The sequence below is a fragment of the Epinephelus lanceolatus genome, chromosome 6 (genome assembly GCF_041903045.1).
Source record: "Epinephelus lanceolatus isolate andai-2023 chromosome 6, ASM4190304v1, whole genome shotgun sequence".
NCBI classification, from domain to species: Eukaryota; Metazoa; Chordata; class Actinopteri; order Perciformes; family Serranidae; genus Epinephelus; species Epinephelus lanceolatus.
In genome coordinates, this window is record NC_135739.1 from 33,535,720 (window position 1) to 33,559,582 (window position 23,863).

General features: G+C 41.2%; 1 protein-coding gene and 1 long non-coding RNA gene across 2 annotated transcripts; one reads left to right on the plus strand and one right to left on the minus strand.

Moving 5' to 3' along the window:
• Positions 1–1,334: 1,334 nt before the first annotated feature.
• LOC144463688 (trace amine-associated receptor 8a-like) lies at positions 1,335–2,590 on the plus strand. The gene is made up of 2 exons (XM_078168989.1): positions 1,335–1,507; positions 1,786–2,590. The coding sequence occupies exons 1-2, from the start codon at positions 1,335–1,337 to the stop codon at positions 2,588–2,590; spliced, it is 978 nt and encodes a 325-aa protein (XP_078025115.1).
• Positions 2,591–7,062: 4,472 nt separating this feature from the next.
• Positions 7,063–8,297, minus strand: LOC144463749 (uncharacterized). The gene is made up of 4 exons (XR_013491763.1): positions 8,034–8,297; positions 7,814–7,944; positions 7,476–7,605; positions 7,063–7,400 (listed from the first exon to the last, which is right to left on the minus strand). It is a non-coding gene; the product is annotated as an uncharacterized LOC144463749 (long non-coding RNA).
• Between the last annotated feature and the right edge of the window lie 15,566 nt (positions 8,298–23,863).

Consider the following 23,863-nt stretch of genomic DNA (forward strand, 5'->3'; position numbering starts at 1 on the left):
GGTGAAAAGGGTTGGGTGTATGGCAGCTGTGTTCCCTTCTGTACGTGATACACTAACATGTGTCCATGCTCCTTGATGACCCACAAAATGTGGTGTGCTTGATGTCTTTTGGTTGTCTTTTCACCCCTGCAAGGTTAGGCCAAAGCTTCACCCAGTCTGGTTGCTTACCACCTAGGTTGGCTGGGGCCCCCTATTTTTTCGTTGCAGTGGCATGGATTATAAAGAAGTAGGTGGGCTACGCCAAAGGTCTTATGAGTATATGTCAACCACTTAAACACTGCAGTTGCTTACACGTCATAATAATATAGTAAACCATGCCAGGGCCTGTGGGCAGGCTGTCGTTAACCTGGGTTAATTGATTATTTTTGCCACTAGTTTTGTCAAGGTTACTGGAAATGTGTTTTAACATTTTGGAATCACTGTATTTGCCAACTAATCTGATATTCAATAAATCAGAGTAATTTGTTAAGGAAAATCCTTTGGTTGAGGACAAAGACATTTGAGGTCATCATCAATTATCTCCATATCAAATTGATATGGCAAACACATTAACAAACAGTGGCCTATTTGTAGTAGCATCAGCACTGATCAACTTAATGACTGTAAGTCCAATATTTACTCTCCTTTATAATGATTTGTAATGGTTTGATGTCCACCAGTGACTGAGGAAAATATGTGTCTCCTTAGCTCTTTAATGCTCCACTATGTTCACCAGCTAGTGGCTGACTTTGTTGATCAAGTGTTTGATGCTCGGCAGGTAGCATACAGTGGGTTTATCTGAGCCTTTTTCGCTCAAAACAGCTGCCTGCTGCCATTGAAAACAACATGGACTAGAAGTGTCAGTGAACTAAAACAATTAAGTTTTGGGCTGTAACATCAAAACACAGAGAGCGATTCTTCCTTTCACTTAACATGTCATGTCATCTGATCCATTGTTTACTTAAAAAATACCTTATCGATTAGAGCACTTTTAATTTAAGTTTATCCAGCTATATATTTATCAAGGATAGTTTGGGATTTATTTGTCAAATGCACAGCAGACATTGCCCAGTGGATAGTGGTAATTTAAAAGAGGGAAGGAGATGTAGAGAGGACAAAAAGGAGTGGGGGAGTGAATGATGTAATGGAGGAGTTGAGATCAAGTGTCATGGGAAAAGTTAGCTGATGGGAGTAGGTGTATAGAGAGAAACAAGAGGAAGAGACAGAGGGAGGGCAACAAGATAGATGATGGAAATGGTGAGATGAAGAGATAAATATCTCATCTCAAGAAAAGGTCATCTGAGAGCTTCTTGACCTCAGCAGCTCTCTGTTCAGCTCCACAATCACTTCCTCTGATGATGGTGGAGACACTGGAAGCAGCTGACCTCTGTATCTCTCCCCTCAACACCTCCTGCAGGTCAATGCCTGTTACTCCCCAGGCCATATTCATCAGAACACTGCTGTACTGCATCACTCTTCTCACTGTGAAGCTCAATTTGTTGGTCATCATCTCCATCTCCCACTTCAGGCACAGACATTTTTCTCAAATTATAACAATTGTTACTGTGTATGAGTGAATTCATGGATAGATTCTGTGGTTTTTTTTAGATGGTCTTTTATGCTAAAAAGACGTCAGTACTCTTCCTTGTGAATTCAATTTTAACTTTCATATGCTTTTCAGTTAAAATGTGTCTCTATGGTAGTAAATAGCTTAAATAATGTGAAGCTGATTGATATATAATTATAAATAATTATATATAGAATTTATTTGGCAAGTAAGCTATAAATCACAATCTCCTTCTCCAGGCAGCTCCACACCCCCACCAATCTCATCCTCCTCTCTCTGGCTGTGTCTGACTTGTTTGTGGGCCTCGCAGTGATGCCACCCACAATCATCAGCCTGCAGTCTTGTGGGTTTCTGGGTAAAATCACATGTGCTTTTTTGTACCTGTTGGGCTTCATCCTTACCTCTGCTTCTGTTGGGAACATGGTGCTCATATCAGTGGACCGTTATGTGGCTATTTGTGACCCTCTGCGCTATTCTTCCATGATAACACTAAGCAGAGTTCAAATCTGTGTGTGTCTGTGTTGGTTATGTGCTGTTATCTACAACCTTATAATTCTTAAAGATCACTTTTCACAAATAGATTTGTCTAACTCCTGTGCTCAAGAATGTGTAGTTGTTATAAATTACATTTCAGGGCCAGTAGACTTGCTTCTGACCTTTGTTGGCCCTGTTACTGTGATCATAGTTCTCTATATGAGAGTGTTTATGGTGGCTGTGTCACAAGCACGTATCGTGCGGTCTCAAATTTCAACTACTAAATCAAATACTGTGATTGTTAAGAAATCTGAGATGAGGGCTGCTAGAACTCTAGGTATTACTCTTCTTGTGTTTATACTTTGTCTCTGTCCATATTACATTCCTTCTATAGCAGGTCAGGACACCACAAATGATAATTCATCAGCTCAACTCTGGCTTTTTTTTTGTAACTCCACTTTTAATCCTCTGATCTATGCCCTTTTCTATCCCTGGTTTAGAAAAGCGGTTAAAGTCATTGTCAGCCTTCAGATACTACAGCCGGGTTCCCGTGAGGCCAAGATGATGTAGAGAAACAATATACTGTATATAAACTGACTTATTTTTGAGAGTGAAATCAGTCTAACCAATGAAGCGTCACAGTAAAAGCATGATGTCATCACATATGAATGTATTTACTTTGGTAGGACAGCAGAAAGAAACATATACTGGGTGTAAACCACAATACCTTTGAAACAACCTTTGCCAGTGAACAGTTTTAACACCCATAGTTTAGAAAACTAACTGAATAATTTCCTAAAGTTTCCTGTCACAAGGCTCCAGAGTATTTTTTCCCACTTAAGGTATGGTGCTCCCAAATGAAAATTTTAGGAACACCAGCACTACATTTTGAAGCACCACTTGTGCAATGCAATACATTTATATTTTTTCCATGTGGGAACTGCACTGGTAATAAATAGACAATTTACGGAAATAACAGTGTGCTCACAAATTCTTAGCTACTTTGCTCTGCAGTTTGCTGGTGTTTGCTGTTAACAGACCTTAAATTACCAGTGTTTAGACATCAAATATTTTTGAAATGTAGTTCTTTCAAGATGCACAAATGTGGGACTTTAATTTTGGAGGGTATCTGAGTTGATACAGTAAAAGTTTTCATTTAATTTTTAATTTTATATACTTTATTAATCCCCTAGAGGGGAAATTCTTAAAAACTGCTTAATGTTGAGTCTGTATGTAGTCAGAGTTGTCCTTAACTGAAAAAAATGTAGTCAATATCAAGATTTTTTTTATCTCTTCACAATTTTGGGGAATTTCTTAAAATTTATAAAGGGACACAGCTAACATGTTTTGTATTTTATTACTTTTTACTTATTTTTCATTTTTGCTGTATTAAAGGCACTATGTGTAACAATTTCAGTTGTTCTTTGAGACAAACAAATTTTGCAGTCAAAAGTGTGTCCTAGCACATGTGTTTGTCACTTTCTTTTTCATTTTAACCCACACCATGATCTTTTCCTGACCCTAACCAAGTGGTTTTTGTGCCTAAACCTAACCAGACCTTAACCACAGGGCATCATGATGATTTCAGAACGGACTTCGGAACAATGAGTTTAATATGGTCGGAACAATGGGATGTCGGACCAATGGGCTGTCGAACCAATGGGCAGTTCCCGTGTATTTACCTCCATCAGCGTATCTAAGTATGTCCGTAAGCTCCAGAATTCTCAATTACGTATACATTGCGACCGGTGTCTCATCATGTATGTGCGCCATCTTGAAAATACAGGTACATACAGGGACATACTTGAGAAATACAGAATCGCCTTTCGCGTTTTCACTTGTCGGTTTCCGCCTGCAGGTAGAGTGAGGAAAAGCAGCAGCAAGCAGGCTAGTCACAAGTGCTGGTGCATTTGAAAAAAAGGCAAAAAGGCAAAATGACCGGTGATTTCAAAAAAAGGCAAAAAGGCAAAATGACCGGTGATTTCAAAAAACGAGTGTCAACATTGGGGTAGCCTTTCCCAGGTGGAGAGAGCTGCTGAAGGAGAATCACAGCTAACAGCGGCTAACAGCTGTTAGTGGCGCTGGTCGCTAACAGCTGTTAGCCGCTGTTAGCGCTGTTAGTGCTGTTAGCGGCGCTGGTTGCTAAAAGCTGAAGGCGACGCAGTGTTGTGAGGAGAGGGATGAGGTGTGCGAGGTTGAGCCACTTGTCAGTTGTCTAAAGACAAGACGTGATTGGTTTGTTTCGATTTACACCTGCCCCAACAGTCCTACATTGTAAACACAGCCAGCATGGTGAGGAGGGGGTTTGTCAACTCGTGTCACGTGTGTCTGTGTAGGAGCCTGAATGAATACTCCATGAAGTATCGGATGAAATGGCTTCATCAATGTTATCATAATTTTTTGGTACACAGCAGCTACCGTTGTTGCAATATGCGTTTGAAACAGTGAGGTGCTATCAATATACAATCTCAACACTAGATGGGAGAAATTCCTACACAGTGCCCGTTTAACACCATTTTCTGAAAAATGGATTCTTGGCCATTTCAGTACAAGTTCAGAATACCCCTGTATGCAATTTTAGCAGCAGATGATTTGACCATTGAGATGCAAGTGATGGCTAACTTGATGCACAGCCATTTGATGCTGCTTCTGGACGACCAGAGAAGAGAATAGGATTTGATCCAGCTTGGACTGAGAAAAAGGCTGTGGTCAAGCTAGCTGTCACTAGCATCTCTGTAGTCAAACCAGGCCCAAGAAATGCGGCTTAGACTTGCCTTCAATTTTTTCCAGTGGTCACTCATGGTATTGCAGCAGAAAAATCTGCTGTTGTCCAAAAAGCATTTTCCCCATTGTAATGATAAGAGCACATTTTGGGTACGCCCCAAGCCTCTTAATATTATACTCCTAACTCCTTACTTGAACCGGAAGTCGTTTGAGGTCCGCCATCTTTAAGGTCGTCTCATGTCTCTTATTCCTGCCAGTAAGGAGTTAGCGTTAGGAGTTAGGAGGGATCTGTTAGGTGCGATGAGTAACACGAGAGGTTCCTAACAGGAAGTCTTTTTCAGCTTGAGGCCCTGACGTATAAATACCCGCCCCCTACATCTGGCTCATTTGAATGAGATGGCAGAGAAACAGCGCAAGTGTACCCGTTACATGCATTCTTTGCAATGAATTTTGTAATTCACATGCCTATGTGACTACAAAGAGTAACTTTAATGATATTTTGTGCAAGACTGTCATGTTGTAATTAAGTTTATTTCATTCACAACCCGGTGCATTGTTCAGCGGACTGTTGGTGATGTGTGGCTGTTAAATGTGCAGCTGCTCATGTCCAGAACCACACGTGTTGATATAACACCACGCACACACGCACACACGCACGCACACACACACACATACACACAAACACACAAACACATTTGCCCATCATTAATTGTCCTGCATGTCATGTGAGTGGAATAATGTTTAATAGCTTGTAGGTAATATTAATTATTAATATTAATATTAATTAATATTATTACTTTAATTAACGTTGTTGTAAGCTACTGTCATTACCGTCTGTCCTGCATCTCTCTCTCTCTCTCTCTCTCTTTCTGTCTCATTGTGTCATACGGATTACTGTTAATGTATTATGCTGATCTGTTCTGTACGACATCTATTGCACGTCTGTCCGTCCTGGAGGAGGGATCCCTCCTCAGTTGCTCTTCCTGAGCTTTCTACCGTTTTTTTCCCCCGTTAAAGGGTTTTTTTGGGGGGAGTTTTTCCTTATCCGCTGTGAGGGTCCTAAGGACAGAGGGATGTCATATGCTGTAAAGCCCTGTGAGGCAAATTGTGATTTGTGATATTGGGCTTTATAAATAAAATTGAATTGACTGAGGTAGACTGACAGGTCTGGGGCCGTATTTATCAAGCGTCTTATTTTAGTCTTAAGTGCTGAGAATTTGTGAAATTTAGTCTTACTCTCAAACTTAAGAATAAAAGCTATTTATCAACCTTCTCAAGTCTAAGAATCACTCCTACTCCCCCAGATATTTAAGAGTCCTCCAGAGGTGTCCTAAGTGGTTAGGAGTTGCCAGTAGAGGATGGCACTGAGGCGAGAGAGACGTGCGTGAACGTTCCGGGAGCGTAAGGATGTCCTGGCTTTGTTTGATGACGAGCAGCTGATCAAACGGTATCGTTTGGACAAAGCGGGTATTATTTTTGTCACAGATTTAATAAGGGACGTCATCACATCAGTAGCATCACGCAGCAGAGCTTTCACGCCAGAATTAAAGGTCATCACAATGCTTTGATATCTCGCCACTGGAAAAATGCAACAGTGTAACACTGATGATTCCATCACAACCGTCAATTAGCAGAATTGTTATGGAAACAATAATGGCCCTTAATGCTCTTCACCTCGTCATGCGTTTCATTGACTTCCCAACTACACCCCGGGTAATTCAACAGAAGCAAACTGCATTCATGCAAATAGCTGGCTTCCCTGGAGTGGTTGGTGCAATCGATGGCACACATATTAGGATCATTGCTCCAAGCATGGACGAGAGCGTTTATGCAAGCAGGAAGAGGTACCACAGTATCAACACGCAAGTAGTGATGCAGACTACAACATCTTGGATGTGGTACCCAAGTGGCCTGGGTCCACCCATGATGCAAGGATCCTAAATGAAAGTGGCCTGAAGCAGCTGTTTGAGAGGCACATTGTGCCACCTGGGTGTCACCTAATTGGGGATAAGGGATATCCCTTACGCCGCTGGCTTCTTACCCCTTTTCAGATGCCACAGACATAAGGCCAAGTGAACTATAACAGGTTAGCCCAAAGAAATGCCTAATTGTTTTAAATTTAAAATGTTTAATAAGTTCATAGAATAATGTTTAATAGGAGGGTTTATTCTCGTCACAGGGCACACAAAAGCACAAGAAGTGTGGTGGAGAGAGGAATTGGCCAGTGGAAGCGCAGATTCCACATTCTGCATTCAGACAGAGTGTGCCGCATCATTATGGCATGTGCAATACTGCACAACATTTGTAAGGCGCGCAATGTCCCACTCCCACCAGCAGACGATGATGATGACGATGAGGGAGGAGATGGAGATGCGAGCGTCCCTAGCAACATTCATCCATGTGATGGGGCAGCCTTCAGACAACACTTCGCCAACCTCCACTTTGGGTAAGAATAACAATAAATCACTGATACACACAGTGCCTTTTTATTAACTTGTTTTATTAGTCACTCAGTATCTTTTCTTTTTTTTTTTAAAGCCAAGCTGTAGTACTCCTCTTGGAGACGCAACACTTTAATTTGCAGCTTAATTTTTTGTCTCCGCAGTGCCTGCAGATCATCTGGGTCCTCTGCTGGGCTGCAATCAGTCACCCCGGCCTGAAAAACAAAAGCTAGTGAGACAGCATACTAAAGATGCAAAAAACTTAAGTTGATTTTTTTATTTTCACCCACCACTTGATGGATGCCTATTGCCTCACACGAAGTGCTTGGGCCTGGCTGCACTGCATCAAAAGCACATGGAGAGTGCGCGTCGAAGATGCGTGGGGACACAGGAGACTCTCTTGATGCATCTCGATCCAAACTGAAAAATAAAGAATATGGCTGAAATATCAGAAATGTTTCGATTGTTGTTATGGTTATGACTTAACAAACACACATTTTAGACCTTTACTGAACAGTAGCCTGGCAAATATGCAGCAACAATTACATACGTATCTCTCACCAAAACTCACCTAGGCTGCAGCGCAATATCCCTATAGAGCTGTAACAGGAATAATTTGGAAACTCACCCTTTTGAAAGCAAATCAAGCTTCATCGCAGCTGGATCCTGGCCGCCATCCAACCCAGAGATGCTGGCGTTATCTTCTCCAAGTATGCGCTGCACAACCTCTGCAACTGCACTCAAGTCTTGCCAGGGGGCCTCCGCCCACGTAAGAATATCAAAATGGATTAGATAGATATGAGCGAATAGGGTAGCATGCAAGCAAATGAAAAAGAAGCACTACATACCAGTGCGCATGGAGCAGGCCTTGAATGCTGCAATTTCAGTTCTGCATTTCGACAGAACGTTGTACCATTTCTTCTCGCAGTCAGCTGATGAGCGACAGCAGAAGGCTTGAGAAGCATTTAGCTGATTTGCGACGTCTTCCCATGCATTTTTTTATCATGGCTTGTAAGCGTTTGGCTGAACTTGCCTTTAATGATGAGCTTCCTTTCCTCGATTAACTCCACTAATAATAGTACCTTTTCTTCTCTCCAGTTTGGTTTTCTTTTTGATTCCATGTTGGTTTCAGCTTGGTGGACTGTGGCTGCAGTATATAGAGCCACTCAATTAACCGCACACCAGTTTCAAGTTAGTTGCCTAATTAATGAATTGGAAAGATAAGGAAACATTTATTTTTGATTCATTGCCAGTGTATATGTTTTGTATTATTTTGTAGATTATTGTCAAAATATACACTCCAATTGTCCATTTAACTATTCACTGAGATATTTCTAAGATATTTCTATATTCTTAGATAAGGGATTCCCTTCAGTGATTGGTCGTTTCTATGGACTTGGAAGTGACGTCACCTAAAATTCCATTTACGGCCCATAGTACTGTCGTAATTCAGCTCTGAGACCGACACTTAAGATTCAGTCCTATACTTCACTGAAAGTGTAAGTAAGATGCCGTCATCAGAAAAGGACGTCGCATTAGGTGACGCTTCAGAGTAAGGCCGTCTCATGTCTCTTAATCAGCAATCCTCGCTCCTCACTCCTAACTCCTGACTTCTTGCATGTTTTCCTAAGTGGGAGGGACTAAACAGTTAGGTAAGTTGGCTAGGTTAGGTGGTTAGTAGTAATTTTAAGGGACTTGGGAGTACCCCCAATTACACACACAGCCCTCTAAACAACAATGGCAGCCCCCATGGATGCGGTGCTGATGCAGGTGATACACGGTGAGAAATAGCTCTAATGTTAACGTTAAATCTGCTAATGTTAATGCATTATTGGCAGCCGCTCTAACAGCTAGTTTCCAGTGCAGTCCAGTTTTTTTCAATACTTATAAATCAATACAAAAAACGTTTCCAAACACATAGATAATGTAAAATAAAAAGTATAATAGCATCTGTGACCTTATGCGGCATTTCTCCTCCTCCGTTTCGAACAAATAAGCAAGAAACTGGCACCTTTGGCGATAGAAATGATCATAAACAAACATAAACCCCGCACGGTCCGCCATGTTAGTTTGACAATTTGGTGTGACTTGCCTTGAACGCTATGAAGTCATGAGTTGTGACTTAAAGTGGTGACTTACGGGCTCAGAAACTTGCCTGGAAAGCAGCATTAATGTCACCAGCAGGAGCAGTGTGGCGCAGACACAATTTTTTTCCTAGGATGGCGAATGCATGGCTTACCCTACTCTCTCTCTGACAGGTTAGTAGTCATTGCCTTTTTTGGCTGGATTGGTTAGGTTTAGGCATAAGGAATGAGATTGGTTAGGGTTAGTGTAAGAATGTTAGGTGAAGTCAATCGGAGGCAGAGTAAGGCAGAGTAGGGCGGGTCTTGCCTTCGCCATCGTAGGAAAAAAAACACTTGCGTGGCGCAGTGCTTCCCCTGCTGACCCTCTTCTTTGGCGGTCTCTCTTGTTTCCTCATTCCACGGAGCAAAGCTGCATCAATCTGAAGTACCTGTCGCCTGTCTTCATTTCTCCAGTTTTCTATTTTGAAGTTTTTAAACTTGCATAACTACATACACATGTTGTCAAACATCTAAAATGAGTGATCAAGGGTTGGGTTGCTGGTGCATTTGTATGGGTTTTCCGACCAGTAGGGCAGAAAGTGTTTTTCCTTGTTCACTTAATGTGACCTAAGATGGCGCTGGCCGTAAACTTTTCATTGAGATGAATGCAAGACGTAAACGTGGTCTTGGTTTTGGCTCCAGCACATTTCACTTGGGGTTAACTAATATTTCATTGATGTGACTGTTTAAATTACTACATGTTGATATTGCAGTTTTGATGCATTCCTAAAAGGTTACTTTGCAAGTCTTCAGGTCATGTCTTCTAAACTGACATGCAATTGTCATTACAAGCAACTTTCTTTTTTTTTTTTTCAATTTTACATCAAATATTTGTTTAAATAAGGAAACATGTAAGGACCTGCAAATTCTACATTTCTTCATATTGTTTCCTTGTTGTGAACTAAACTTGAACATAGCTCAGTTTGGGCGGCAGTAGCTCAGTCCATAGGGACTTGGGTTGGGAACCGGGGGGTCGCCGATTCAAATCCCCATCCAGACCAAATATGGAGCGTGGACTGGTAGCTGGAGAGGTGCCAGTTCACTTCCTGGGCACTGCCAAGGTGCCCTTGAGCAAGGCACTGAATCCCCAACTGCTCGGGGTGCCTGTCCACGGGCAGCCCCCTCACTCTGACATCTCTCCATTTAATGCATGTATAGGTCCTGTTTGTTCATGTGTGTGTATTTCAGGCCTGTGTGTCCATATGTATATGACAACAGAGTGAAAAACTGAATTTCCCCTATGGGACTAATAAAGTATATAAAATTAAAATCAAAATTTTTATACTGAATGAAGCCGAATTAATAGAGAAGTACATTGGTTGGACTCAACTATTTTTATTGCAAGGGCAGAATGTGTATGTTTTCTATAAAAGTAAAGGAAAAAAGATAACTGTAATCAGCGTAGGTAATTTGTTTTATTTCTGAGAGAGCCTACAAATGATTTTTGGAGTTGTAAAATTTTGCGAAGAATAATTTGTGCTTTATTTTATTTATTTATTTTTATCATAGATCATGTACAAAAAATAAAGTCAAACAGTGAGGAGAGACACTTTGAGACATGTTGTAACAGATTTAGATGTGACCTCAATTAGCTTATACTGCACTGCACCACATACACACAAATTCAGTACCGATTAACTGACAAATGCCTAAGAGAATTTATATTCCCTAAACTGAGATGTCATTATACAGCTTACTATGGGCCATGTTGCATCGCAGTTTGTTCACACCTTTCTGATAGTTAATGAGGTTTCAAACCACAGGGGCATTTCTCCAATCAAAGGTGTGAGAAAAAAAAACTGTTTAACATTAACACATCATTTGTTCCCCTCATCAAAACATGATGTAAACAGGGAACGTTGTATCCTCAAAACTGTATGGGCTGTTTTGGTGTGTTGGCTCACTTATTCCAAAATTGCGTCACAGGGCCAAAACCATGGATCAAAACAAAGGGAAGTGGACAACAGACCATAGTGTACTTTTGTTGTCTTAAGTTAATTTTGTAACATTTGAAATCTCACTTTGATGTACACTTTGAACACATGACACACCAGTGCTGTCTGCCACAGTTTCATTTATAACACTGCCATTTACAAAGACTCAGAATTTAATGTAACCATGCCCAATATACAAATGTCACACATAGAACCTAGTTTTGTGAGCCAGTGTGAAGTTTAAAAGGCACTCAATGCACCAGTCAAGTTTCTCTTACAGTCAGTAGAGATGTCACAACATGAATGTGACATTCATGTTGTGACATCGAGTAATGGCCAGGAAAGTGTTTAATGCAGAATATTGTGATATCACAGTGAAGCTGACTTTGACCTTTTGGATATGAAACATCATTACTTCATCATTTTAGGAATTATTGAGTTATAGCCAACAACATGTTTTGTGAGGTCACACTAACCTTGACCGTTGACCACCATAATCTAATCAGCTCATCATTCAGTCCAAGTGGACGTTGTGCCTTATTTAATGAAATTCCCTGAGGCCATTCTTGAGATACTGCATTCACGAAAATGGGACGAATGGACATACAAATGTAAGGACAGCTGGCCTAACAACTCAAAAAAAAAACAATGCCTCAGCTACAGCTATTGCCGGCATGGAGGCATAAAAAAAATCTCCTTTTTTTGATTTATCGTAATGATTCTACAGCTGGTTGGGCCCAGGTGTGTTGCTTGAGACCCAAAGAAGCGCAGTGTTGAGAGTGAAGTTGTTTGGATGAGTGTTCTTGAGAAACCTGCAAGCAGCACCACAACAGGCCAAGCAGTTACAGTTCCTGTTCTAAAAAGGCAGGTGTTGAATGGTCACTGCACTAGTTAAATAAAAGGTCAAATGTAATTGAGTGTCTTTTATTTAACTAAACTAACAGTGGGAAAATCTGATCAATACATCTTTGCTGACATTAAAGCAGCAGTTGAATTTTTTTATTGCCCCCTTTAATTATTTCTTTTTTATTTGTAGAATTCTTTTTTGTGAAATTGTGAATTTTACAAAATGGGAAATTGTAATTTTATAACCACGAGTTACTGATATAGGGTTCTGGTTCATGCTATAAATTATCACACTCTGTGACTCATTTCTGTGGAATTTCAACAGAACAAATTAAAATACAAGGATGCTATATGGTTGCTTATGCAAGATCACAGGTAGCCTACAGTAAAAGCATAAAGCAGTCACTGCTGTTTGGCAGTGTCTCTGTGTCCCTTTGCATAATTAGCACCATTGTCAAAAAAGTAAGAAATGAATGAAGAGTGTCATTCATTGGGAAAATGTAAAAAAAATAAATAAATAATGACGTTATAGATATAGATATTGCTTGTTTATTCTTTGAGTACCACCTTTATGAACCCGTCAAATTTCAACTTGTGAGATGGCAGAACATAAGTTCAACAATCAGCAGAATTTTATATAATATTGGCAGCTCTTACAGCAAATGATGAGAGAGATAAGCAGAATTGAATCATTTATTTTTTATTTATTTATTATTTGAGGAGGAGACATTAACCTGGATATGAGGCAGGAGTAGTGCTCTTTACTGGACTCATTTTGAGGGAAAAAAGAGACCTCCGACATTTTTTTCCTTCAAAATGACTGCCACATCTAAGATACAAATTTTTTTTTAAAATTTTGATCAGTTATTCGATGTTTTACGCACCGAATGTGGGACAAACTGGAGCACCCGGAGAAAACCCGTACCACCAAAAGAAAACAACACACAAATTCAGGAAGGCTAGGACCAGGAATCAAATCCTCACCTTCTAGCTGTTGACCACTAAGGTGACCCTGAGAGCTTAAGTCCTGCCCCACATCTAGAAAACCCTTGCTCCATTTGTGTTTTCTTTTGTGATGAAGGGCAGAGGCCAGTGGTGAAGATGGCAACCTGGATGTGAGGCAGGATTATTGCTCTTTATTGCATTTATTTTGAAGGGAAAAAAAGAGATCCAAGACAAAATTTTCCTTCCAAATAAATATGCGTCTTCAGATATTTTTCTTTTTCTGTGAGTCATTTAGTAGATGTTTATACTCACTGATTGTGGAACAAACGCGGAGCACCCGGAGAAAACCTGTAAGACACACAACATAACAACATAACACATAACACCACCCCTATCTCTAAGCCTGCAGACGTTGGAGATAGCCCTTCCTACGGAGGAGAAGAACCTGCAGATGGTATTTCGACTTCTGTCTGGTGACATCAGATGACCATGGAAATAGGAGCCAACAAAGTTTTCAGTGTCTGGTTCCTGTAAAGTCATGGTGATCAGCACATTTTTTTCACTGCCCCACCTTTTTACACAGGTCCTGGAAAATGGCCTTGTCAAGGTTTTTTAAACATTTTGCCAGACACTTTGTCAGTTTCCAATGGTTCGCACTCCTCAATGACGATGAGCTCTTCTAACTGTGTCTGCGGCAGTGACTCAGTGCCCACGATAGCAAGTGCTGTCTTTTCACTGTGGCTGAGAACCTGAGTGTTCAGCCACCAGCTCATCAGTCCCAGGAAACGCCATACTTGGTTCCTAATTTCCATGTACATGTCAGCATGTGCTGGAGGAACTGACACTGTCCTGCTTCTCCTACTTCTATTTCTACCTGGTTCTGGGATAGGCTCAGGCACTACCCCATTTGTAATGTAACTGTACAGGAGATCACTAAATTCCTGTATGAATATAAGGGTTTCCCCTCTGGACATATTTTGAAGCTCGTGAAACACACAAATGTCCTCTCCAGCCTGTTTTTTCACCATCCTCTTTCATAAGTAGAGCTTTAACATTGATTAGAAGCATCTGCAGTGACTCTCTGCTTTCAACTCTGGAGTTCTGGCAAAATTTGGTCTTTACTTTTGCTAAAATATGATGCACTAGTGCTATAACAGAGTGCTTAGTAAAAAAAAGACAATCTTACGCCCTGTTCCTTTCTTTAAGTCGTGTTTCTGTTTAGAGAGTGGACTTGGGCCTGCAACAACTGTCTCTTCGGAACTCTCCATTTCAGACAATGACATAACAATCAAGTCTGCAACAATTGTAATATCCAGAGAGCTTTCAGAGTCCAGCAGGTCATACTCATGGTCCAGTAAGTCCTCTAAAAGAGCTTCATTGATGGAATTCATCACTATCCTAAGCAGAGTTTCAGCGTCTGCTGCCGCTTCTGGCGTCAGCTGGGAGGTAGTCTGACTTCTCTGCCTACGTGGCCCAAGGTGAGAAGATGGTTTTTGTCTTAGCTGTGAATGCCTTTAACATTTTGCAGGCATGATCAATCAAGGCATTAAGCCTGCAAGGAGGAGTGATGCACTGATGAATTACAGGCTCTGCAGTGGACATAGTGGTGAAGAATGCAGATTTGACACTTTCTGCAACCTCTGTCATGATCAAGCCCATCAAACGTTTGAAGCTTGTGCCTCTGCAAACCCAGTGGAGAGTGTGTCGCACAGATTGGACTTAACACCCTCCTCAAGTTGTATTTCTACTCCTACATGTCAAAATGGCTTCTGCCACAGTTCTAATTATGTCCCTAAGCAGATCTGCCATCCCGACTTTTGTTGCATCTTCAGGGGAACCTCTTTTCAACAATTCCCATTGTTCAGCTGTAATTTTTTTGAAATGGGAATCAGTAAGTTTGGTAACAAGGAATTTTACCTCTGATACCCCCAATGTCTCCTCTGTCTGTACTGTTCCTGGTCATATTTATATGATTCTTGTTTTAAAACGAGTTAGTTAGAAACATTAAAAAGGCCAACCATTAGCTTAGTACACTAGCTAACTGCAACTGATGAAATCTAGCAACAGGTGTAATTTCGGCAGCAAATATTGATGGTTGCTGGCTACAAGTGAGAAAGCTGCTTTTGTCTACATCTGTCTGAAATCAAGGACCTGTTGTTTTGGAAATTATTAAGATGATTGATGTTAAAAGTCAACTGTGTAGGATTAAGTGGCATCTGGCAGTGAGGCTGCAGGTTACAATTTACTGAAAGTCTCCTGTGTGTAGGGGAGAAAAGTTAGGACGATTCCAAGGGCCCCTGACTGACAGGGGCTCCAAAAATAGGTAGAAATTAATATAAAATTATTAAACCATCCTCATTAAGAATGTTTTTTTTTTCAAATATAGTAATAAAATTAATGATCTCTTTGTTTTTACTTGTTTTTGGCAGTAAAAGTTAAATATCCCCATTGACCAAAAAGTAAACATCCATATTGACTGACCACCCCCCTGTAACTGCATGAAATGGTTTAGTCCGCCTTAGCTCACTGATGGTGCCTGGTAGCAGTCAGCAGTTGCGCTAGAATGCTACAGTCATCATCATGCTACTTAGTACTAAAAAAAAATCTGGTTTTCACAAAAGGAAAGAGAGAAAGGAGAGAGAGGAGAGGCAAAACAACGGGTGTCAATATGTGACCCAGTGTTTCTCCAAGAAAGGTGGGTAGCCTATAGTCTGTGAGTGGTAGAGATTAACCTGTTAGCTTAATGTCCATAGTGAAATAAGATAGCTACAGATTAGCATTAGCCTGCATTTTACTCCTTTTTAACCTACATTTAATCAGGGCAGGTAAATACTTAGCAAGATATTCATATTAAATCAGTTGCCCCTGCCCCTTTTACCAGACTCAACAACAGATGAGTCAGAAGCAGCAGCTCTGTCTCCCCATAACTTTACCCCTCCTCGTCATCATTGCAGGGAGTCTGTGGGAATTTCTCTCTCTCTCTTGCTCTTTTTTACCATTACAAAAAAGAAAACGAAATATTTTTTAATGACAGAAATTCAAACAAATTATTTTTCCACATAATGATTATTATGAAACAAAAACAGCCCCCAACTGTCTGTACTGGATGTTGGACAGTTGGAAATATTAAGTAGCCTAACTCAGCCTGTATTAAAGGTACAGGCAATATTAAAATAATCCAGTTAGATGCTTTCATTTAGATTGAATTATGGCCGTTAAATGACTTCTATAGATACAGAGTTTGTTATTCCCATGAAGGGCAATTTATTTGAGCAGTTTGCACACACACACACACACACACACACACACACACAAAACAAAAACAAGAAACAAACGTATCTAATGTATGTAATCTAGTGGTGGTGATACAGAATTAAAGGTAATCTGGGTCAATGTAAATCTGTAGGATTTAGTGTCGTTCATTTATTGGTATCAAAAATCTGCTTTTTTTATTATCTGCATTGAATTGCATACTGTATGCAGACTGTTGCATGTGCAACTCACTAGCAGTAAATATTGGGCTCAATCCCAATTCCTATCTTAACCCTCAATCTCACTAGCCCTCAAAACCAAGTGTTAAGGGCTATCTTGTGACTTTAAAATGGGACACCCCTCAAAGGCAAATACGTCTTAAGACTGTTGGGGGCAGCAATATGCCAAAACTCTGTCCAGTCTGTCAGTTCAAAGAAGAAGAAATATATGTCATCAGTAGTCGTCGATAAAAAGATGTGATGAGTTTGTTTTTTTTTTCCAACACTTTATTTCAATTCTTGTACAAAACAAGCAGTGACAAATATGAACAGAACAAATATGCCAGGGTTAAGAGAAAAGAAAAAGAAATAAAATAAATAAACAAAAAAGTTCATCAGCTTAAACAATTAAATTGTTTACATATTTTCTTTATAGCTTTGGAGTTTGTGGAGTGCTGAATGGTTTCTAAGTACTGCTGCATTTCATTCATAAAAAATTTGAACAAGGGTTTTCTGTTACAAAATTTACTCTTATGAATATGGAATTTCGCTAAGATAATAAATAGATTAATGATATAGAATTGTTTTTGTTTTGAAATGCTGACATCATAAAATCCAAACCGCACATCTTTGTACAGTAGTGAAAAAAGAACATAAATGTTGCTACGAATATACTCGACAAAATCTTTCCAAAAAGTGACAGTATAGGGCAGGGGTGGCCAACCAATCAGAGACCAAGAGCCACAAAAATCACCGTGGTAGTACAAAGAGCCACATCATACACATGAGCTTACAAATGCACTCCCTCTCTCACACAAACACGAAATGACATAAAATCAAAATCCATGCATTTCCAATTTTCAAAGCCAGATTTATTTATCTCACACACAAATGAATAACCATGAATAGAGATACACAGAAACACAGTCTCTCCCTCTCATACTGTCTTTCTCCATCCCCCCTCCACACCCACAGTCTCTCCCTCTCCCACTCTCTCCACACACACATCCACACAGTCTCTCCCACTCTCTCTCTCCAGATTAGTGTTGTCACGGTACCAAAACTGGGACCCACGGTACGATACCAGTGAAAGTATCACGGTTCTGAGTAGTATCAGGATACCACAGTGAAAATGAGGCAGATGTGCCTTTTGTCATTTATAAAAAGATAAATCACTTTTCTATAATACATCAATGATATTTCAATGGAATAAATTACTTATTGACTTATTCATACTTCAAAAACAGCATCAATAAGTGATTATCATAGGAGGGATCAAAATAAAATAAATAAATAAAATAAAAATCAACCAGCCACCCTCCTCCTCTGATAAGTAAAGAACAGTCCCTAAAGTGCGGTGAGGTTTGTGGACCGTTACCTGGCACAAAAGAGAGAAATGTGAACGGCTCGTTTCTCCTCTGATACGTCACATACCTATGTGCTGCCAGGGCTCGGTAGTCATGACGTCAATTTATTCACCTGGGTCCGGGCTTCTCGCCGCAGAGCACTATGGCAGTTACTGGCCAGCGCATGGACACTCACCCTCCTTTGATTGGACTTTGAACTTATCCCACAGTAGTGGCACCATGTCATGTACTGTGGTGTTTAAGTAGCAGCCTACTGCGGTCTACCATTGGTACCAGTATACTGTGCAATACTACTCCACACACATCCACACACAGTCTCTCCCTCTTTCATACTCTCTCCACACACACACAAAGACAGGCATTTCTTCCCTGACATTTTTTGTCGTGCGATATCGCCACGGCACTGCAGTCCTGCATTCCTCCTGAACTCCACACCCTGGCCCAATCCCAAACCGGCCCCTATCCCCTCGCCCTATTCACTCCCCCTCCGTTTGCGCGGTCACGCTGAGCTTCGCCATATTAAGGGCCGTCCCAAACCAATTATTGCTGAGTGCGAGTGGACTGCTCAGCCCTTAGATAGCGAGTGTGCATCAGTGCAGACTTCTGATGAGCCCAGCAGGAAGCGCAACATCACAATGGAGGAAACAACATTCCGTCTTTCTACTTTGTAAAATATTTTAGGTCAAACACACATATTTGTTTTCCTCACACTGACTTTACAGTCTCAAACAAACTCACAGAATGTTTGGTGTCAAAAGATGAAAACCTCCACGTCCATATGCTTAAATGAACTATTTAAAACTGTCTAAAAAATTCCTCATCCAATTCTCATGATTTTTTTAAAAAAATATATAATTCTGTGTTCACAGGGACAGAAGAAAAAACAAAGCAGTTAATGATCTACGGATTAAAAATGAGAGTCTATTCACTAAAAAGAGGAATGGGATGGAGGTAAAATTGCCCAGATGAATTAATCTGTAAATGTGTAAACTGTGTCTAGAAAATATGAACAAGTTAATTACTTTGGTTACACTGCACTGTATCTCTTATCTGACTCATCTAAGTTTATTTTTAATGTATCTCATTTTAATTAATATTTAAATGTTGTTGTTTTTTATAGCCTGTTGCTCTATTTTGCTTTCACAAAGCGTCTGTCGGTATCCATGGTTACATCTGCTTCCTTCTTCCGGTAGAGTGGCGAGGGCGTCCCATCTGTTTGGCTTCTCTTTCATACACTTCCCCTTAATCTAGAGTGCCCTCCACAGCTGCGAGTGTAACTTCATTTGGAGTGACACTCGGCAGTGAAGTGGTAGTGGGTAGGGAGTGGTTTGGGAATGGACCCCTCTCACCTGCCTGTGCGCACTCCTCTCTCTCTCACTCGCTCCACTTAAGCCTGTTACATTTCTTAAAGGGCCATACGCACTCATAACAATAAATGGATTTTTTTATGACGGAAGAGCCGCATGCCGATGGTTTTAATTAATGGATCGAAGAGCCGCACACTGATAAGCAAAGAGTCGCATGCGGCTGGTGAGCCGCGGGTTGGCCACCCCTGGTATAGGGGCAGCTCCAAAACAAATGTACAGTTACCAAACAACAATCTTCAACAATGTCGTCTGCAGCTGTGCTGATTTCATATTGAAACAGAATGCTTGATAATTAGGGGAACAGTTGCCGCTGTGACTGAGAATTGTGTTATGAATATGAACAGTTCACAAGTTACAAATTACTCACTCCCATAGTTTTTTTGGAGCCTGCTTGCTTTTTGTAAACTTGTCTTCATTGGTGGCCCTGAAATGAATCAGGGCTTGTGTTTTGTCCGGTGGCCCTGAAATGAAACAGAGATAACAACATTACTTTCTTTTATTTTTTTTTTGGACTACCTGTCAGATATTCGTTAAGTTATTAGTTTAGTTTCATGCAGTATTGCAAGTATTATAACAATGAATACTGTAGTCAACATCCAGCAGAACTGGTGAGGCTGTTTACACAGTCACACAAGTGTTATCTGGTGACTTTCATCCATGTTAACGTTTCACTCTTTGAAATAACCTGTACCACAACAACCGACGTAACTTATTCAGCAGAAAGTCACCAGATAATACAATCACTAACGTTAACCTGCAGCTGTAACGTTACCAGCTGCAGACTCTACGGCTACAGGAGATGACACCATCCGGTTATCTTACAAAAATGTTGATGCAAACATTTCACGTATATTAAAACAACTTAACAACTACATTATCACTGAGAAAAATGACTTTTTGTAACTGAATGACAGCATACTCGGTTATCAGAGAACCGGGGTTACGTGCGGCGGGGCAGGCAAGCCATCGCCCGTGACCAAAAATATGTGTGTTACGCTGCAAAGAGGTCTATAGTCCATAAAATGATGTTAAACTAAGATAATGCAATGGTTATCATAATTTTAAAACAACTATTAACAAGGAAAATACTCACATTGATAACTCTGCTTCCTTATGCTTGTCGCCACCATCTTGCATCGACTGAATCGTCTGTACTTGGCTGGGTTCAGCTGAGCTCGGCGGATGATACGCAAAGGATTCTGGGATAGCACTTATTGCCAAGGGTGGTCCTGGAAAATCTTAAAAGTGAGGGCCATACAGCCCTTATTCTTGACCCTCAACTCAACACTCTGAGAATTGGGACAGCACTAGCACTTTGCGGGAGCACGGATTTTTGAGACTGAGGGTTAAGATAGGAATTGGGATACTGGTAGTATTGAGCTACAAAAAGCAAGACAGTTGCAAGCTTTCAAAGGTAGAGTTATGTAAAGCTTTTAATGGGTCAGTTAGGTCCTAGAGATGTGGTGACAACAGCTGTGCAAAGGGGGCCCGATTTAATTTTTTTTCATGGGGCCCAAAATTCCAAGATAAGTGCATTAAAATATAATCCCTAGGCAAAAGCACCCAGCACTGCAAGAAAACAAAGAGAAAAAGACAATTACCCAAAAACCCCTTGATGTATCTGATGCTAATTGAAGAAGGGTGTCGGGAGTATTACCTTGACGGTCATGAAAAAGAGTTAAATCAGCTCTCACTAATGGCTGGACCAGACATTCACCTCATCCAAACCAGGGAATGTGCTGGCCATCAAGGGAAAATCTGGCCTACGACATTAAAACATCAATACATTTTAGAGGCCACATGCAGGAAACCAAACCATAGCAATCAAACAAACAAAAGAACACAGCTTGAATGTACCCTCCAACAACTCACCACAGCAATAAGGAGCAGTGACTTTGCAGCCTGAGGATTTGCTGGGTGTATAGGGTAGCATGAATGAGCTACACCTGGAGCCCATTCAACCCTAATCAGGCCTTCTTAAGGTGGACTGACCTTTTACGGTGACCCAGCCAACCATACTACATTATTTTTAAGTGTTTATCCACTAATAACATAAGCCCCCTTTACATTGCCAGTTCAAGGTGGGAATATCGTGCCATTTTGCTGCCTTACTGTTCTGTATATAATGTATGATTGTGAAATGGAGGTACAGAGCTGTGTTGCCTTTGAGCTGGCAGTGGAGGTAATGACAGTGCAGAAATGGTGTCTAAACAGGGTGGGATCATGGCCGGAACAGGTGTCACATTTTGATTATGCGAGTGACCCACCGTGAAAGATTTAAAAAGTGGCTGCTAGCAGCTAGCGGCTAACTCAGTACAGAAGAAGAGCAGCCGTAAATGTCTGTGAATTGGGTAAACAATGAGATCTTGGAACTCCATACCCTCCGAGCAGAGGACAAGATCATCCACCATATAACATCGTTTACTGACATAAAACACTGCTGACATGTATGTTTTATGTCACACTAGAGGCCGACACTGTTGTGATTGACATGTCACAGCTGTGTTTGGACCTCTGCCACATGTTTTACAGAGGCCTTCACAAAACCAGTGAGTCTGAGAACAAAGGAAGCGCACCAGGCCTTCCAAAATTCAAACCCTTAATTGCTACCATTGGGCAATAGCGGCCAGATCCAGGTGGAGTCAGGCTTTTTGATGTTCTGATCTTTAATTTCTGTTTTGTTGTTGTATATATTGTTGTTCATTTGGTTGATAACCTGCTGTTAGTTAACAACTCCTTATGAGAGGTCGCCAGTCTTCACACACACGTGTCAGCGCACCTACTTTGTTAGAGCATACAGTGTGTTTGATCCCACTGGATGCCATCTTGTGTATACTTTAAAGGAGCACATGGGGCCAGCAGTTCTATGACCACTGTCTTGCTCTAATCTCCCGCCTCACTCTTATCAGTACCTGGTGACATGTTTGCGTCCGCCATTTTAGGTCTGTGGTAACGTGATCCCCCAGGAGGCCACGTCCACCATTTTCTCTCAAACTTTCCGCCTCACTCTTATCTGTACCTGGTGTGACATGTTCCTGTCTGCCATTTTAGGTGTGTGGTAACGTGACCCATAGATATCATGTACAGTAGATACATTGTTGACGGCTTCGGCCCATTTCAGCGATGTGTCAACGTTGCCGCAATCTTGGGGAGGTCACGGCCGGCTGGCTAGTACTGTTGTGTATGGAGATAAGTCTTCAGCAAACTTGGCGTGCTCACTCAAAAGTCTCAAAGTGTAATTGTAATTGTATTTGTATACATATATATATATATAAGAAACTTTGTAAATATATTTTGGTCTGTCTTTTGATATTGTATTGTATTTTGTGCTTCAAGATTTTCTATTATTCTATTTTTTTGTATTATATTTAAACTTCGATGTATCACTGAGGTTGCATTTATGAATGATCCATATTGTATTGTTTTAAATGTTAATCTGAACCAGCTGGTTTCTGTTAAAAAGGAGTAGAGCATGCGAGCAGAGCGGAGCAGGTGAAAATTTCCGCTCCTCGCTCGCAGACCTGTCACTTTGCGCCGCTCGACCGCTCCACTTGGTTCTGCGCATTCTTCGCTCCACTCCGCTCCGTTCCATCATAAATTTTATCCCGCTCCACTCGCTCATCACTCCGCTCAAAAAAACTGCGTCGTACTACCCTAACCTGTAATCTTCTATTCACAAATAAAACATGAGCTTGGTAGATTCTCTGGGGAAGCCCTCTCCCTGCAGTTAGGGACCGTTCTACACGGTACCGCTGTCGGCAGGGTGGAGTAATGATAATAAAGTGTAGAGGACCAGGTTAAGCGGCTGACTTCCAGGGAAGCCCTCTCGCCTCTCCCCGCAGTTAGGGACCGTTCTCCAAGGTACCGCTGCTTCTCTTCTCAGTTTCTTTTCTGAAGTACACAGTAAACTCCATAGTTTTGAAAGAAAATAGTGTGGGTGTGCGCAGGTGCAAAGATGCATTCTGGGTGGGGCATGAGCGACCGGAGCGTAATTGGAGCGAGAGATAAGGCTCCGCTCCACCTTTTTAAAAAAATAGCCGCTCCTTGCTCAACACAAAATCCTTCCGCTCCCCGCTCCGCTCCGCTCCACTCACATGCTCTGAAAAGGACACACACCCACAAACCATTTAATGCTGAGGACGGCGATGAGCTGAAACGTGTCCGTTCAACTGCTGCTGTGCAATCCACTATATTAAAAAGTATTATACTTATTAGTGAGTGCTGTCGGGTTTTTCTGCTTTGCTGTAATTTTTTGGACCGGCACCCAATTACACTTTGAGACTTTCGAGTGAGGGTTAGGAGTGAGGGTTAGGAAGTTTAGCACCTACCACACCTTTGGATGAAGTATCTGGGGACTGTGCTCAACACATTCAGGCTACTCTGTCAAAACACAGAGGACAGCCCTGCAGCAAGCAGTTTGCAAACTGCAGCTTGGTGCTACGGTGATGGTGCTAACCATAATGTGGGTGCTTGGATTCATGGCAGCAGCCCATCTGGTGGTACAGTCGGGGGCGATTGCGCATGCGGCACCTGCAGAGGGGGTTTGCTTGACCTTCAATTAGATGCTAAGAAGCACAAGCAACACTTGGTTTCCATTCCCTCCTCAGTATGGGACAACCTGAGATA